At 49.0% G+C, this 18901-nt stretch overlaps 1 protein-coding gene across 1 annotated transcript in view; it reads left to right on the top strand.

Moving 5' to 3' along the window:
- The first annotated feature begins 6654 nt into the window (after positions 1-6654).
- The window catches only part of Jph2 (junctophilin 2), a 59923-nt gene continuing 47676 nt past the window's right edge, over positions 6655-18901 (top strand). Inside the window, exon 1 of the mRNA XM_046433866.2 lies at positions 6655-7515. Coding sequence (XP_046289822.1) covers positions 7137-7515 — 379 coding nt within the window. The 5' untranslated portion in view covers positions 6655-7136. The remainder of the gene's footprint in view (positions 7516-18901) is intronic.

The following is an 18901-nucleotide window of genomic DNA, read 5'->3' as shown; positions in this document are numbered from 1 at the left end:
AAGAGACCATGTAAGCTGGTTGTAAAAGTACTACCCCACCCATAAGTAATTTTTTCTCACCTTATTTTTTTTTACTGGAGAGTAGGGGATTGAACTCAGAAGCATTCAACCACTGAGCCATCTCCTATTGCCAATAGCCAGGCTGGCGACCTCAGCTGGGTTCACAAGAGCTGTCTGCACCAATAGCTTAAGAAAACAGCTAAAGAAGCATGCAACACACAGAAATACCTTTTGCTTGCAGGAATCAGGGTTGTGTGAGAGCAAGCCTGAGACCCTATTTATTGAGGGGAAGGCACCCAAATGAGGCAAGGGATTGGGTTTCACGGGGTGTAGCCCAGTTTCATTGGGTGATGCCCACTCCCAGAGCTTCCTTCCCCTGCAGATTGGAGGTGAGGTCCACTTGTTTCCACCTACAGCAGAAACAAAGTCTCATACCCTCCGACACTCAGCTAAGGGTCCGTGCTCACTCCTATGTGGCAGCTCCTGACAATGTCCCGAGCTTTTTTTGTATTTTATTTACAGACAGGGTCTCAGTTGCAAGCTTGCATCTCTGTGGATAATATGACCATTGAAATGTAATTAAGTAGCTCACTACTTAAAGTAAAAGGAATCAAGTCTTTAAGTCCTTTTGGTTTGCTTTTCAAACCAGGGGTCTGTTTTTGTTGTTGTTTTGTTTTTTGTATTTTCTTCATGCTATAAATACAGCAATCACTAGAGAATGAAGAGTGGTATTGTTCTTTTTTTGTTCAATGTTGTTAGGTAGTGTGAAAGGGACAGAAAAGGACAATACTGACCTTGGAAAACTGCTGAAGTCCAATTTGAATGAAAATTTAGATATTCCAGGTTTGTGGGAATACATTTTATCTCAGTTGAACTCTCAAAACAGATCTTGAAGTTGAACATTACTCTGCTCAGACCCAATTGGGCCAACGTCAGTACTGGCTTTGTTTTGTGGATACTGTTTACCAACCTTATCTACTTTCTCTGATGCAGCCTGGAAAATGGATTTGGTTTGTGAATTGAGGGATTGTTTAAACTACTCTGGCAGAATGGCACCCTGATTTCCACATGCTTTTATTTCACCATTCTTCAGTCATTCATTCATTCACCCAAATAAGTTTACGTGTCTGCAACACATCAGGCCCATTTTACTAGGTGCGGGGAGAACTGTAGACAGAGCAACCTCCTTGCACAGCAGAGGAAAGCTGATGCACATGTAACTGCTACGGAGGAAAGAAGGATTAGGAGATAGGAAAGGCTGAGGTGGGAGGTTGGGATTCCAACTTTATTTGTGGTCATCAGAGAAACTTCTATGATAATGTGACATTTGAGTACAGGGACACATTTGGGAGAGGAACATTTTTGGCAGAAGGAACCATGAGAATATTAATGTAGCTTGAGCAGGTGGGGCCAGGTCGTGGAGGGCCTGGTAGCCACTTTAAAGGCTTTAGCTCCTAGTATAAATGAGATGGAGGGTGAGTGGAGAAGAGAGATGTTATGGATACTCACCTTTTAAAACCATCAGCTGTTGAGCATGGGAAGGTCCTAGGGGGCAATCAGGAGGCTACCATGAATTAGACAATGGCTTTTTGGTGGTTGGACATTAGGCAGTGCAGGATATGCAGGGGTTTGCTGATGGATTGGGTATAGGGTATAAAGGATGATATCCAAAGCTTTTAAGAAGTTGGGAGTTGAGTGGTGCAGATTTGGGAGGGAAAATTGGGATTTGGGTTTTCCTTTTGTCAAGCCTGAGATTCTTATGAGTTATGTAGAGATGTCAAGTAGGTGGTTGCATAATGACTGAAATCAGGAGAGAGGTAGGATGGAGAGGCTAGGAGCCATCAGTACCTGGATGTTTATAAAGCTATGAGACTAGAGGTCACCAAAGCAGTGAATGTACATCACTAAGTCAGGAGGGAGTGGGGCTTGATGTCAAAAGACAGAAGACCAGTGAAGTAGAAGGAGATTAAGGGGAACTGCAAAGGGGAGGAAATACAGATTTGTCAAATGCAAAAAAAAAAAAAAAATCTTAATTTTTAAGAATTTTTTTATATTTATTTTTTAGTTATCGTTGGACAGTGTCTTTATTTTACTTTATATGTTGCTGAGGATCGAACCCAGTGCCTTACACATGCTAGGCGAGCGCCCAACCTCTGAGTCACAACCCCAGTCCTCGAATGCAAATTTGACAAAATTACTTTATGTGCATGTATGAATATACCACAGTGAATTCCACCTTTATGGATATTTATAAAGCACCAATTAAAAATATATAAATGAGGTACAAGGTAGACCAGTAAAGAGAAGGGAAATAGGAAGAGGGAGGAATGGAGGGAAAGGGAGACACTGAGAACGGAAATGGAGTAAATCAAGTTCAAGGCATGTATGATTATGTCAGAACAAACCTAACTATTACAAACAATTACAACGCACCAATAAAACAAACAGAAAACAGCTGAGCTCCAGAACATTCCCAAGGTACAGAGATAAGGGAAAGGGGAGGACAGAGCAAACCAAGTGGAAAGACCCTAAAAATCAACTGAAAAAGCTTTTTGAGAAGAGAGTCCTCAGCCATTGGGGATTACCTACTGTGTGCAGGCGTAGGTGGGCCAACTCCACCCCACAGGAGGTGTTCTTGTATGTTTTTGGAAAGAGAATCCTTAATTGAAGGCTCTCTTGATTGGGGAGAGGAGGCAGCTTGTGATACCGCCAGTTGTCGGTGAGTCCTGCTTTCCCGCATGTTGAAGTTTGAACATTAGAGAAGCACGCGGAGGCAAGCATATGAGGCAGGTTTATTTAAAAAGGGGTAACATAGACTTCTCCTTCGAGGGAGAAGGGGGCCATAGCTGGTATCATGGTATCCCAAAAGGCAAGATGTTCTGCCCTTTTTATGTGTTCTAGTCTTCCTTTGTTCTCCTGCCTTTCCCCCCTTATCTTTCTCCTTCCTGTGTACATGACTAGGCCCAGGAATGCTCAGTGGTGTGGCCAAAAGGTGGGAAATAGGTGGGCTGAAGGGGGAAGGGCAGGGTGGAGTAGACCGGGACACTGTAACAACCATACAGCTCCCTGTTGGGAGGGGAAATTCCTGGGACTGGTTACCTTGGCAACAGGGTGGTGCAGGGGCAGGTTCTTGATAAGATCCCTCAGGGGACAGTCTCCAACTTCCCAGACTCACTCAAAATTGGCCTCCTTGACCTGACCTGACTCGATTTACCTATCTACACTGACTGCCTGTCTAATTCTGGCTTCACTTGTGGGAAGCGCTGCTGACCCAGCCAGGAAAGGTTCATGGGAAGGGAGGCTCCCTTGGCTGGGCCCTCAGTGTCTCCAAACTCAATCCCCCTTCCTGCTCTGGAATTGCCCTCCCCTCCTCACAGGCCCCTTGGGAAACAGCCCAGCTTGAGAAGTAGAGGAGGAAACCGGAAGGAGATGACTGCCTCTGAGCAAACCAGAGCTAGGGAAAGAACAAAGGATGGGGAGGAAGAAAGAGTGTGAACGCTGCCTTTAAAAACAGTTGACAATTCATTTAAGTTTAGTAAATTCCGTTTAGTGTGAAGTGCTTTCCTAAGGAAAATCTGTGTAACACACGTATGGCCACAAGGGGTCCCTCTTCCCTGAAATGCACAGGATTGAAGGGAAGGACCAAAACTTGATGACCTGGCTGGAAACCTCTGTCAGGTAACAGCCAGTCCCAAATTTGGCGATCTGAATTTTACCTACACTTTTGCAAAGTCAAAGTGTCCCTTTACTAGTGACTAGCAGTTTAAAAAAACAAGAAACCACAGGGTAATGTGGAGTGAACATGTAGTGGGAGGAGAATGCTTTAAAATCTAGGTGTTTAATGTTTAGTTCCTCTTTGATCAGCACCTTAGTGAGACCCTGTCTTAAAATAAAAGATAAAAAGGGCTGAGGATGTAGCTCAGCAGCAAAGCACGCTGGGGTTCCATCCCCAGTACAAAAAAAAAAAAAATTAAATCGTCCCTCTTTGGCAACTATTTTATTAAACATGATGGTCTGAAAAGGAATTTGTTATGAGAATAACAGAGTAATGGCTATTGTTTGCTAGCTATTTTTATTAGGTGCACATTTCTTAGGTATCTAGTGCATCCTAAGACTTTTTTTTTTTTTTTGACACCAGGAATTGAACTTTCTGTTGCTTAACCACTGAGTCACATCCCCAACCCTTTTTAAAAATATACTTTTTAATTGTAGATGGACACAATATCTTTATTTATTTTTATGTGGTGCTGAGGATCCAACCCAGTGCCTACATGTGCAAGGCAGGTGCTCTACCACTGAGTTACAGCCCCAGCCCCCTAGCCCTTTTTGTATTTAGAGACATGGTCTCACTGAGTTACTTAGTGCCTCGCCTTTGCTGAGGCTGGCTTTGAATTCGCCATCCTCCTGTCTCAGCATCCCGAGCTTCTGGGATTACAGGCGTGTGCCACTGTGCACGGCCCCCTAGCCCTTTCTAGTTTGTATTTTGAGTCAGGGTCTTGCTAAGTTGCTTAGGATCTCGCTAACTCAGGGTCTCACTGAATTACTTAGCACCTCGCCATTGATGAGGTTGGCTTTGAATTTGTGGTCCTCCTGCTTCAGCCTCCAGAGCCGCTGGGATTGTAGGTGTGTGCACCACACCAGGCTATCCTGTCTTTTTATAATGACAACTCATGTGATCTTCACTTAGCCACATAAGATAGATACAATTAACCTTGTTACCAATGATCTTTTGAGGTAGGTGCTTCTACACATGAAGGAATTATGGCTTACAGAAAGTGAGCAATTGTTTCAGCCATACAGCTCAGGAGTATGGATTGGAATATATATCTAACTCCAAAACTACCTACCCTCTGCAGCCTGTAGGAGTCATGAATGTATCGTTTTGCCATTTGTTTTTAACCACAGATGAGGGTCAGATTTATCTAGGGAGCTTTAAAAAGAATACAATTACCCAAGTCCTCTCCTAGGAGGGACTAATTCCTTAGGTCTAGGGTGAACTCTGGAATCTGGTTTGAAGTTCTTCAGGTGATTCTTTTATGTGCTCCCACTGGGGAGATCCATCACAGGGGTCTACTGGGCATGAAAAGTGGCTTCGTGTGTGTGATGGAACACCTTGCCAGGCGCACATCACCTTACAACAGCATCACAGTGTGTTGTTGCCCTGCACTTAATGACAGGGGGCGTGGAACTTGCAACACATCCTTTCAATTTGACACGCCCATTCATTCATCTTCCCTTGATAGCAGAGCTGAAAAGAAACCTGTGGTTCTCAAACCCTCAAGTGGAGAAAGCAGAGCTACTAGGAGGCAGCATGTGTCCTAGGAGCAGGCTGTCTGTCCACCTGCCCAGGTGACAGTTTTTATCCACTGCCATTTGCTATGAGGGAAGCTGGTGTCTCTACCTGGTGATGATATGTGAACACCAAAGGGACTTTTTAAGGTCTGCACTGGTACATGGAGGAGCCCAGTCATGAGGGTGGCCCATCAGCTGGGTGGGAAGGAGAGAACATTTCCTACCCATTTCTGAAACAGGACGACTCTGCAGTGACTTTATGTGGCGTGAGTCATCATGGGATTTGGAAATCTGTCAGATATGTTTGAAGTCAGATAATAATTTAATGCTTTCCAGTCCCTTCGCTGTTTTTGGTGCTTTCTACCACCCCCCCCCCAGCTCTTATCCTTCCCAGGACGACTGTCCCCTCCCGTTAACCCTGGACTCCAGTGGAGTTCACCACCACTAACCCCAGCCTTAGCTTCTAGACACGGAAATGCATTCGTTCTTTTTTCTGGAGTTTGGTGGGAGCCTGAGAGCTGGGAAGCCACCCAGGCCCTGGGCTCTTGACCCTGCCCCAAGAGCTTTCCGAAGTGTGGCCCCACAGGCTCCGAGGACACTAGAGCAAAAGAGAGCTTGGAAAGGGAAACTTTGTAAAAGTCACCATCCTTTGGTTTCGGAGGGGACTTCGTCCCAACACAAACCCCACCCCAGCGACTGAGCGGAGAGGGGCGGGGCTTCCCGCAGGGCGGGGCTTGCCCTTCTAGCTAGAGACCGCTGGGCTGGGGGTTGCCCCCGGCTCTCCCCGCTCCCAAGCGGCAGGGGGTTGGGTGTGGGCTGCAGCCCTGGACTCAGAGTTGCTGAATCCGCCGTCTGTCACCAGAACCCCACCTCTCCTTCTGAGCTCCTCTTTGCTGTCAAAAGCATAAGTGATCCCGTCCCCGTTCCTTTGGCTTTAGGTCACCGGATTCCTGGATGGGGTTGGCAGTGGCGCTGCAGCCCCAGGTCCTGTTAGGGCAAACGAGTTGGGTGGTGGCGAGGCTGGCGAACCTCTGAGCTCTGGAGAAGTTGAAGTGTCCCAGGGCCCGGCATTGGCAGGTCCTCGTCTCCGCTCCCTGCTGGGACAGGGTGGAGGGAGCTCTTACCCCTGGGGACACAGGACACCAAGGGGCCTGGCTTCTACTCTTAGTTCTCAGCTGCCTTCCTCAGCCCTGCGGCCACCACCTGGGTCTGCAGGCACCAGCTCGGTTTGAAACACCCCTCCCTCCAGCTTAGAAGGAGGCCGGGCTGGCCAGGGGGTTATTTTGGGAGCAGCTTCTGAGATCCAATGGCCTTGTTAGGGCAACACTGACCTTTCTGTCCCGGGGGAGGGCAGGGCTGGAGAAGGGGCGGGGCAGCGCGGCGGGACCATCGCAGCCCGCACACCCACCGGGTGGAGGAGAAGGGGGCCAGCGGCCTCGGCTGGGGCTGCCACCCAGGGGATTGCCCCTCTTTGAATCAGTGGGTCCCTTCTGCCCCCACCCCTTTCCCTGTGCTTCTTAAAGGGATCTCACCGTTTTTCCTTGGATTTCATGGAAGCCAGACTTGGGACGTTTTGTGGGGACTTGGAGTCTTTCCTTCCTGTTTCCTCTGCCAGAGGCAGCCTTCCTTCCTGGGGCTGACTGAGGAGGCTCCCAGGCATGGCACTGCCCAGTGTCCCCAGTGCTGACCTGGCTCTTGGGCTCTTTCAGCCTCTGCTGGCGTCTTGCTTCCCCCCTCCTGGGGCATGGTGGTGAGTCTGGGGGCCCAGCCCTGAGGGTGCCTAGAGAGTGTCACCCCCTGCACCCAAGCTGGAGGACGGGGAGGGTGCTGGGGGCGAGGATGAGATGAGCGGGGGCCGCTTCGACTTTGATGATGGCGGGGCGTACTGTGGGGGCTGGGAGGGGGGGAAGGCCCACGGGCACGGACTGTGCACTGGCCCCAAGGGCCAGGGCGAATACTCAGGCTCCTGGAACTTTGGCTTCGAAGTGGCGGGCGTCTACACCTGGCCCAGTGGAAATACCTTCGAGGGATACTGGAGCCAGGGCAAGCGGCATGGGCTGGGCATAGAGACCAAGGGGCGCTGGCTCTACAAGGGTGAGTGGACACATGGCTTCAAGGGGCGCTACGGAACCCGGCAGAGCACCAGCAGCGGTGCCAAGTACGAGGGCACTTGGAACAATGGCCTGCAGGATGGCTACGGCACTGAGACCTATGCAGATGGAGGTGAGCCCACCCTGGGGCTTGCAGAGCTGGGGTTGGGACAGAGGGTAAGGAACACTGGAGGAGGGTGAGAAGGGTGAGGGCACTTGGCACTGAATCAGGTCGGTAGGATGGGATTTGCTGTGTGGCCTTGGGCAAGCTGCTGTACCTCTCTGAGCATCCATTTCCTTATTAGTAAAGGTGGGGACAATAAAGAATTATTGTGAAGACTGGCAGATACAAGGCCTATCATATAAATATACACTTAACACACAATCACTAAAATGCAAGTACTGCTCTTGGCATGCTAGGTCTATAAGCAATTATGGAATAGACTGTAGCTTAGGTTCTAGCAGAATTGGGGTCTGGTCTCAACTTTGCCATGAAAATTATTTTCAAGTAATAGATTATGAGATGTGTGTCTTTATTCATTCACTCACCGAGCCCCCTGCACATCCACTTAGCCACCCAGCCACCCACCCATCTATCTATCATCCACCCACACACTCACCCATTCTTTCCTTCTTCCTTCTTTCCTTCCTTCCTTCCTTCCTTCCTTCCTTCCTTCCTTCCTTCCTTCCTTCCTTCCTTCCTTCCTTCCTTCCTTTTTAGTGCTGGGAATTGAACCCAGGAGTGCTATACCAATGAACTACATCCCTAGTCCTTTTTATTTTGAGACAGGGTCTTGCTAAGTTGCTAAAGGTCTCTCTCAGTTGCTGAGGCTGGTTTTAAATGTGCAATCCTCCTGCCTCAGCCTCCATGTGTTTTTTTTTTTTTTCATTCAATGCATGTTCCTGGCGTACTTCCTATTTGCCAGGTATTAGTGCAAAGGATTGGATATGAGAACAAGATACAGTGTCTGGCTTCAAAAACAATCATACACCAACACCACAGAGAGCTGTGGCAGAACAGAACAGTTAGGTTTGAGGAGGGCAGGGGACACTTTAGAGTATGTGACTCCCTGACTGCAGCGTGATGGGAAAGGAGTGACTGTGGAGTGGCAGTTGGGGACCATCCCAGCAGAGAGAGGAGTTTGTATCAAGGCTCAGGAGCATGAGACGAATAGTGGGTTCAGAAAATAGAGTCCTCTGTGGCAAAACAGCCCCCGGAAGTGGCAGGGCAGATATCATTACCTCATCTGCTGGATGTGACCTGAAACCTATCACTTATCTGAGCCTCAGTTTCCTCATTCATAACAAGGGGTTCTTTAGAACATCAGTACTGCTGAAACTGTGGTCAGTGGACAGGCAGCATCGGTATCACCTGTCCCCCAGGTGCAGATGCCCGTTCAGGGCTCCTTTCAGATCTTCTGAACCAGAATGTCTGAGCAAGGGTGGAGAAAGCTGGTTTAACAAGCTCACCAGGCAAATTTTAAACACGTTAAGGTTTTTAAAGTATTGCTTTATGGGTGCAAAGGCACCTGCCTATGTCCCAGCTCCTGGAGAGACTGAGGCAGGCAGAGTGCTTGAGTCAAGGAGTTTGAGTCTATTCCTGGCAACATAGTAAGACCACGTCTCAAAAAAAAAGAGGAAAAGAAAAAGTATTGGTTTAAACCAGGGGCTCACAGACTATAGATCCCATGCCAAGCTGGCCCACTGCCTATTTGGTGTAGCGTGTGGGCTGAGAGCAGTTTTACATATTAGTTATTTGGGGAAAAAAATCAAAGAACAATATTTTGGGACATATTAAAGTTACATGGAAGTGCTGCACAGCATCCTGGGTTTTGCCTATTGTTATGACTTCTAATAGCACAAGTTCCTTGGTGCCTGCTGGTGATGGTCCTTCTGGTCCCGTACCTACGACCTGTGTCCTCTGTGTGGTCTTCCCAGCTGCTGCGCAGCTCAAAACTGCGGCTAATTAGAAAACAATCACATCGGCACCAGAAGGCATTTGCAGGAAATTATATTTGTCACCAGTGCACCCGCTTGATGACAGAAGACAGGAAGTGGGCATTCTGGGAGCTAGGGGGGTGCTGGAGGGGTGGCTGCAAGGCTCAAGCCGAGGCCTGTGGGCACTCTGAGCGCAGCCTAGGCTGAGGGTGGGTTTGTCTGAGCGAGGACCCGTGAGGAACACCCCGGGAAGGATTCTGCATGTTAATGGGAGACGACATTGGGGGTCTTTGTGGGTGTGCACATCTGGCAGCTTTAAAACCCTGGCTGGAACTGGACAAGGCTAAGGACAGATTCTGGCTCCACCACTTGCTAGTGGGTGACCTTGAACCATTTGCTGACTCTCCTCAACTAAGGGCAACTCAGCTCACCTGCTGTGTCCGCCAGGGGCTGTGCTTGGCTTTGAGGACACAGCAGAAGGCCAGCCTCAGTGTCTCTAGCTGCAAAATGGAGAAAATTCTTGAGCGCTCGCTAGGTGTCTGTCACTTATGCAAAGGTGCATTGTAGGCATGCGCCCAGTGTCCCCTCCTGTCCCTCTTTGCTCTCTCCAAACCAAGGAGAGAGTAAGAGTATGGATCTGGGTGTGAGTCCCAGGGACATGCGTTGCTGGGTCGAGATGAGCGTGAGAAACAGTAGGCTGATCGTCCAAAATGTTTAAATGGCAGAAAGAAACCCCTCCATTCGTTCCCTTGTGCTCTCTGTGTCGCTGGGCTCTGCTCTGTGCCAGGCTCTGCCCCACAGCAAGTTCTAGGGTCCTCCAGGAGCCCAGTCTAGTGGAGCAGACGGAAATAAGCCAGAAAACAACCACCTGTGTGATTTCCAGAAGTTACTAGGGGCACACACACACAAAAAAAATGTAGCAGAGGGAAGAGAGTGAGTGTTTTGGGACAAGGTGGCCTCAGAAGCAGAATGGGGAGGCTAGAGAGGAGGCAGCCTCCATCAGAGGCTACTGCCATGCAAAGGTCACCTGGGGCAAGTCTGGGCATGGCATGTTTGAGGCACAGCAAGAACTCTGGGGTGGTGGGGAAGGAGCCCTGAGCGTGGGGGTCCAGGGAGGAGTGCTAGTTGGGACTGTGGGCGTGGGCCAGCTCTCCCAGGCTTTGCAGACCTGGTATTGTCCCAGGTGTGCCCAGGAGCTCTGGAGGCTGTAACTGGAGACCTGCCACTCTGGTTTGTCAGGGGCCCAGACTTCTCTGGAATGACATGGCTGCACAGGCAGGGTCCCTGGAAACCTCACAGATTCTCTCTCCCAAGCCGCACACGAGGTGTAACTGCCCAAAATTAGACGTGGCCACTGCTTCGGAAAATCTCTTTAATCAACCTGTCATCGGTCCCCTGAGGGTTTGTTAAGGACCTGCCCTCTGCCCTGTCCTGGGGAGCGCTGAGGGGAATGTGGACAAATGAGATCCCGTGGTCAGGATCAGTTGGGAGTCGGGCAGCCCGGGGTCATTGGCTGCCTCTGGGTTTCTCCGTCTCTTTCAGCCCTCATTTCCTCAGGCGTAAGGTGGACCTGTCCTAACCGCTCATGAGATTTCTCAAGAGATGAAATGATGGAGAACACTCAGTAAATGCTAGTTATGCTTATTACTACTAGTTGTTCATTTATTCAATTAATATATACTGCATAATTACTAGGAAGCCAGCTCTAGTCTACACTGGGAGGTGTACAAGTGACCTACGTAGACAGGCTCTGCCTTCACCCAGGACCTAATGAGACATGGTGCTGAAGCGCAGTGCTGGGCACGAGACGCAGGGGCAGACAGGGCACTAAGAGTCCCCGAGTGGGGAACTGCCTGACTTAGCCATCCAAGGAGGCTTCCTGGAGTAGGCGGCAAGCCGAGCCCTGAAGTATGTGTGGGAGCAAGTCTGACAACCCCAGGTGGAAGGAGGGGTCCATCAAAGCCAAGAGACTGCTGCTCAGCCAGGAGATAAAGCCAAATGACCTTATTTATTTATTATTTATTTTTGGTACCGGGTATTGACCAGAGGGACTTCACCACTGAGCCACATTCCAGCCCTTTTTATTTTTATTTTTTAAAATTTTGAGACAGGGTCTCACTAAGTTGCTTAGAGCCTCCCTAAGTTGCTGAGGCTGGCCTCCTGCCTTGGCCTCCCGAGTTGCTGGGATTGCAGGAATGCACCACCGTGCTGAGCTTTGACTGGGCATCTCATCCCCAGCACTGAGAAGGGTTCCCGGCTCCCCACCTTCCCTTGCAGTCAGCACTACTACAGGTCAGTGCCTGCTCAAAACCCGGGGAAACAGCAGCTTGCCAGACTGAAGAGGCAGGAGGTGAAACTGATTTAGGGGTCAGGACCTAAGCTTTTCAAAATGAAAGAATAGAATAGAAATTATGAAATTTCTGTATGTCACAGAAAATAAGATAAAGTATTATTTCCTGAAATGTTTGGTGTGTGTGTGTGTGTGTGTGTGTGGTGTAAAATTCAGTTCTTTCTGTAGGTCATGGTCAAAAGGTTTGTTCCAAAGTCTTGATTGGCCTCTATGAAGCCCCTGCCATCCTACCTCTGTGGAGCCTCCGTCTCCTCCAGCCATTGCTTTGGTTGCAGGTTAAGCTCTTCAGCTCTGGCATGGGAAGCCCGAGGTGGGGAAGGAACATGGGCTCCAGCCTCCCAAACCCTGCTGCAGGCCACTTGGCACCCCTCCCCCTCCCATGGCCCTCATTCCTCCCCTGGCCATATAAAGCAAAGCTAAAAATAGCTGCTGACTTAAAGCCACACACACATACCCCTGCCCTAGAGTCTCAGTGTGCAGTCGCTGCCTGACTGTCCCACCCCCACGGTCACACACTCCAGCCCTGGAGGCTGCTCCGATCCTTGCTTCCCAGTGGTCTTGACCTGGGGCCTCTGCCTTGGCCTCAGGATGTCCAGAGATGTCCCAAAGCTGCAGTCAAGATGTGTTCATATGTGCATCAACTATCTGTGTTATCTGTGTTTTTCTGGGAGATATCTTTGCAGATAGTTGTTGGTTTCTTAAAGTAACCCCATGCTCAGATAAATTCCACAACCACTGCTTAGTCCAATAACCAAAATGTGCTGTGGATGAGGCTGGGGCTGTAGTGGTAAAGTGCTTGCCTCGTATGTGTGAGGCACATAAATATAAATAAAGATACTGTGTGTTTATCTACAACTAAATAAACATTTAAAAAATGTGCTGTGGAAAAACCAAGCCCAAGACTGACTTTTTAAAATAAAGCTAATAATAATAATAATAATAATAATAATGATGAACTTTTTTTCTTTGGGTACCAGGGATTGAACCCAGGGGCACTTTACCACTGTGCCACATGCCCATCCTGTTTTTTCTTAATTTTCTTTTCAAGACAGGGTCTCACTAAGTTGCTTAGGGGTCACTATGTTGTTGAGGCTAGCTTTGAACTTGTGATCCTTCTGCCTCAACCCCCAGAGTCTCTGGGATTACATGCGTAGCCATCACACCTGACAGTAGTTAATATTTTTGAAGTGCTTACTGTGCACTAGGTACTGTTCTTGGCACCTAACTGGTCATATTATTTAAATCTTCACAGTAATCTTATGGAGAAATATTGTTTCTACCCCTATTTTACATATGAGGAAACAGACACAGATCATGTATGTTATGCTCATTCAAGGTCTTCTGATTAATAAGAGGCAGAGAGGAACTTGATAATAACTAGTAATAATTAAATAATTCATATTACAAATGTTTTAATAAATGATACACAATAATACAAAATAGTCAGGATAGGATACATAATGCGTGGGACCCAGCACAAGTGAAAATATGGACTCTTCTTCAAAATCATTAAAGAATTTCAAGAATTTCAGAGCATTAAACCAAGTGCCAGGTCCTAGGCACCCAAGCTCACCTTGACCTTAGTTAACAACTGAAACTACCATTTTTTTGAGTCTTTATTATGCACCAGACTCTGTGCTAAGACTCTTATAAGCTTTATATTATTTAGGCTTCTTAAAATCCTCTCATCTACTACTAATGGCTTTCAAACTTTTGTAGTTGCAATACTGCTGTAATGTATTGCACATTGTAATTCTGTGTCTGCACACATCAGCAACATTGGGAAACAGAATTAATAATAATAATAATAATAATAATAATAATAATAATAATAGTGCTCTGATATACATAAAGCTCTTGGAACAGAGCGTGGCCTGTGTTAGAGCTTTGTTGTTATTATTATGCACAGAAAACATGAGATCTTTATGTTTATCTCTTACAACTGGGTCCAAAACCCAGTTTACTTTCTCTTGGCCAGAGTTAATGACTTAAGCTCATTTTAGCTCTGTGGACTCTGAACATAGGAACTTAGTGAACGTGCCAGGAGAGGGGACTGAGTAGTACCTGGTGTCACATTTTCTGAGCCTTTGATAGGTGTTCCTTGCAGAGTTGAACTTGAACAAACTTAACTTCCACAGTTACTTATTTTCTCCCCACAGGAATATCTTTTCTATTGATCTATTTGTCTACCTTTGTGCCCATTTCACTCTGCTCCCATTACCCTAGATTTATAGTGAGTCTTGAGGTCAAATAAATGAATCCTCTGACTCTGTTCTTCCTAATCAACATTCTCTTATCCTAGGTCACTTCCATCTCCATATACATTATAAAACCAGATTTGCCAGTTTCTTTTTTAAGAAAGAAAGCCAGCTGGGGTTTTGATTACAGTACCTTTGGATCTATAGGTCAGCTTGAGAGAATGGACATCTTAGAAGCAGTGAGTCTTCCAGTCCATGAACATGGTATGCATCATTATTTATTTAGATCTTCTTAAATTTCACTCAGCAATGCTTTGGAGTTTTCAATGACTTGCACGTCGTTGCTAATTTTATGCCTAGGTATTTTATTTTTTATGATTTTTTTTCTTAAATTTGATTTTTTCCCAATCATTCTTTGCTAGTGTATAGAAATACAATTATTTTTGAATATTGACTTTGAAGCCTTTTATCTTGCCCAATTAATTACTTAGTTCTAATGTGTGTGGGGGATTGATTTTTGTTTTTTCAGATTTCTAAGGAGTATTTTTAAGTTAGAATTTCTTGATTATTATTAAAAATGAAGTATACAGGTCCTAAGAGAATCCATCGTTATTAAAGGGAGAAACATGGTACTTAAGCACTTGGGGCCTCGTCTCTGCACTTCCACATCCTTTTTCTCACAATAGTATTGAACTTTCCATCAGATATGATTGAGACATTGACTTGAGATAATACATGCAAAGCACTTAGCATAATGCTTGTTACAGAGAAAATGCCAAAACATATGTTTCCTTCCTCTATGTCCTTCAACATCCCTAAGGATGAATTAACTCAGAATGTCCTGAGCCACACCTTGTCTTTGTCTTTGGAACAAAATTTGAGCACAAAAACTAGCTTTGCCTTTGGAGCAGCTAACAGGCCAAGACAAGGTTCTGCATGGTTCTGCGCCGTGTCCAGCCAGTGCCCATGGAGCCCACGCCAGGCATGATTCCATTTCGAATGTAGAATCAGCATAATTTAACCTCATCTTGAAAATCTCATGTCCCAGCTCACAGCCAGGGATCAGGGTGACAGCCCGCTGAGTTGCTGTCTTGGTAGCTTCTTGGCTGTATCTACAGGCCCCAGGGGAGCAGAGGGGCCCCTCAGCAAGACAGGAGCGGACACAGCTCTTCCTCTCTGTGGCCTTGTTCCTGTGGCTCGTGTGTCCAGCTGACCACAGCTCTGCCGAGCGCCCTGTCCAAGGCAGGCCTTTGGGATTCACGCAGCCTGCTTGTTTCCAGGGCCCACTAATCCCGTGCCTCCAGCAGCTGTTCCCAGGACTAGCCCTTGCCCGCCACACCCTTGGGAGGAATGTGGTCTCATTTTCTGGGGCCCTGGCTGAGAGTGAAGGGTGAGGGGGGCAGGTTTGCTCCCTGCCCTGGACCAGAGGGCTGTCCCTGTTCCCTCCTATCCCTCCCCAAGCCCAGCCACAGAGCAGGTGGGCAATGAGGTGTGGCCCTCCTGGCTCCTGTGCAACTTGTGCTCCCACTTCAGGGTGGCCTGGAGAGATGACCGGCCCAGAGGTGCGCCCTGCAGAGTCCACAGAGCAACCCAGGGCAGCAGGGCCTCCAGCATTTTCCCTGCTGGCTTGTCGGGAGCACCTTGTGCTGCAGGTGTTCAAGTCTTTAAGGGCCAACCTGGGCTGCAGGGCATGTGGAGGGCGCCACGCCCGGGCCAGGGGTGAGCTCGGCCTGCTGAAAACCCCATTTGGCCGGTGCCATGTTCTTCCTACTTTTATTTTTAATTAAGCTGGAATCCTGAGAGAATACCTTCTTAACCATGGGACCAAATGTGACATCTTGGTAACAGGACAAATGGGCAGTGTGTACCCTGGATGGGATTCACAGGGGAAGCACCATTATCTAGATAATGCCCTGCCAGGAAGGGATGGGTGTTTGGCGCAAGGCTGTGTGGGCCATTGTAGGAATTTGGCTTTTACTCTGAGGAAGATGGGGACTGCACAGGTGACAGGGCCTGACTGGTCTCATGGGATTCCTTTAGCTCCGGGTGGAGAAGACACTGTCTGGGTCAGTGTTGAGACTCTACTGCATTAAATGCGAATAATCCAGACGAGAGACCATGGTGGTTGGGACCCCCACCTTGTGGCAGCCACCGTGGTGAGCAGTGGAGTTTTGAAGGAGGAGCTGATAGATTTTGCCGACTGGTTGGACAGGAGGAGAAGGGAAGGAGGAGTCAAGGATGGTTTCAGGTTTTTGCCTAAACACAGAAGAACGGCGATGCTCTGAGATGGGGGTGCGGGTTTGAGGAGGGAAGTCCTGGGGTTGGCATTGAACACCGTGGGTGCGGGGGGCCTGCGCGTGGGCCGGGGGCCTCCTTCTGAACCTCCACGCTCTCCCCTTGACCCCTTTGCCTCCCCCATACCCAGTCAGTTCTGGTTTCCAGGCCCTCAGGCTGGCCTCGCTGACCCAGGACCTGGCAAAGGGGCTCCCACAGGCCTCGGCCCCCGGCTGTCAGCGAGGCCGCCCGGTTAATCCTCTGTTTCTTGTGTGAGCTGTGGGGTGTCATCGGGGCAGCAGCCTCATGGTGTGGGGGTGGCGGAGCCTGCAGGCTAAGGGGACTTGTCATCCACCCGCTGCAACCCAAGTCTGCTGTCACAAACGCTGCCAGCCCCTCTGCTTTGGGTTGTCAGTCAGTGATCCCAGGGAACCAGACACTGCGGAGCTTTGATGGACAGCAGCATTTGGAAGCCATGGGAAGGGACTTGGTGCCAGCCTTGAAGGCGAGCCAGAGAGCGAGGGCTGGGATTGTTACAAGGAAACCGAGTCAAACACTCACCGCAGGGCGCCTTAAATCAGCTCTGAGCACTGCGATGAGTAGGGCAGAGGCAGGAAGGAATCCGAGGCACTTTAAGTGAACAGAAGCTGTTGGAGGACTGTTAATTGAGTACCTACTATGTGCTAGTTCTCAGGGACGGGGATGGTGAGTGGCAGAGCTATGGCCGGCTGTCCTTTCAGCTTCCTTGTTATATCTCTACCCTGATGAGTAGAAGGCCTGGAGGGACCCGAGTTCTGCAGTGGCTACCCCTGGGGAGATACCGTGGAGGTCTTTTGTTTCATATTCTCATCTGTTTGAAATTTTTTGCAATGAACGTATGTGACTTTTGTGGTTTTTAAAAAGTGCTCCCTCCCCAACACAGAAACAGTGCCTGTACACAGACATGATAAGAAGCCCTCAAAACACAAAAGAAGAGTTTGGGGGAGTTTCCCAGAATCTAGGCCCAGAATCCCAAATAGTCCTCCCTCCTTGTTCCACTCTACTCCGGGACATTCAGTTTTTTAAGGTAGAGCTGGATGGAAAGAGGAAGTGAGGCAAGAAATCTGTTCCCTAGTCCCAGCTGAGCTACAGCCTTGCTGTGTGACCTTGGGCAAGTCCCTCTACCTCTCTGAGCTTAAAGTTCTCCTCTGCATTAGGAGGGGGCTGGACCATACTTACCCTTCAAGGAAAGTGAATTTTCTCTCATATGCAGCACTGACCTGTTGGCTGTGGCTACCTGGAGATGTGGTGAGGGGAGACTGCCAGGCCATGTTAGGATTCAACATCATGATTGATCAGCAATGTCTGTTGTGGACACAGGGTAGGGAAGAGGTGGCCCATGTGACCGATTACTTGTTACTATGGACTCTTTGGTCTCCAAGCTCCACTCCAGCTGTGTGCTTGGGACTGAGAGAGTATCCCATCTCCCAGAGTCGGGGTGACATGACTGTGTAGCACATTCACAAATCAGGAACATAAGAGTCCAGACTAAAAACCGGGTACCGGGGCCATCTCCTGTTGGCTCATGAAAACCCACTGTTGAATTTTCATGAGTTTTTCATACTGGCCGTTCCACCCTCAGCATCTGGACCAGCCGGGGTGGAGCATTCTCTCGGTGGAAATTGGCTCACGCTACAAACCAAGGTTGGTTTGTTTTTCCTGAAGAGCTGGTTGCCAGCATGCACCGAAGAGCGTGCTAATATGAAATGCCCTTCTCACCCAAATTTAGGGTGAGCAACCTTCTCAGTTTGGCCCTGGTGTGCAGGAGCATGGATTCAAGCAGCGGGGCCGTGCAGCTAGGAGTGACTTCATCACAAATGTGACGTGTCATTGAAAGGGAAGGTAGAAGAGCCAGGAAGTGGCGCCATGTTTGAGCTGAGAGCTGCAGGATGAGCAGGGGTTAAGGGGTGCCAGGGACACCCTGCTGTGGCAGGCAGAGGACCAGCCAGTGCAAGGGCTTCGTGGTGGGATCAGAGCACATTGTGTTCCAGGAAAGGTCAGCGCAGAGACTGCTCGGGGGGAGGGACCAGGAGGCTGGGAACGTGGGCACAGCCCAGCTCCTGAGGCTGTGCGGGCCACACTGAGCCTTTTGGACTTCATCCTTATGATGCTGGGGATGCCCTTGAGCACCCCTCAGGAGGGGCCCTCATTCCCCCAACTGCCAGGAGCCTGTGGTGGCGCCCAGCTGGGCGGTGCTTCCCGTCCAGGGCAGCTGCCTGGCCCCCTTGCTCTGATTGGACGATGCTGAGGGCCGCACCAGCTCCCAAGACCCCACAGGATCAGTGGCGGCCTCTGTGGTCATGTCCACCACCTTCTGCTGCAGACCCGGGACCCCTTTTCCTTCCTGATGCGTGTTCTTCCCAGGACATGCCCCCCCCCCCGCCCCCAGGCTCAGAATCTGAGGATTCTCTAGGGATCCTGGCCCAAGGCAGGGCGTGGGGAGGCCATCACAGGAGCTTAAGAGAAGGTACCTGTTGAGATCTGCATCTTAAAAAGACGACGCTGGCAGCCAACAGCAGCAGTAGGTCATCTGAGGTGGGGACCAGGGAGGACTGCTATAGTCAACCAGAGGGACCGGATGTGGCTGGGACTAGAAGGGGTGGGGGTAGGGGGTGGGGAAGAGATCAAGGATCATGGACCAATCAACAGGCTACTGAGCAGGTCTCTCTGTTTCCAAAGCCTGCACTGTTTCCATCACTCTTGCTGTCCCCAAGGATAGG

Source organism: Marmota monax, unplaced genomic scaffold, assembly GCF_021218885.2.
Source record: "Marmota monax isolate L192 unplaced genomic scaffold, Marmota_monax_Labrador192_F-V1.1 WCK01_AAM20220418_F8-fsc00014, whole genome shotgun sequence".
Classification (NCBI taxonomy): domain Eukaryota; kingdom Metazoa; phylum Chordata; class Mammalia; order Rodentia; family Sciuridae; genus Marmota; species Marmota monax.
Note: the sequence above shows the minus strand (reverse complement) of the source record. Positions and strands in the feature narration are given on the sequence as shown.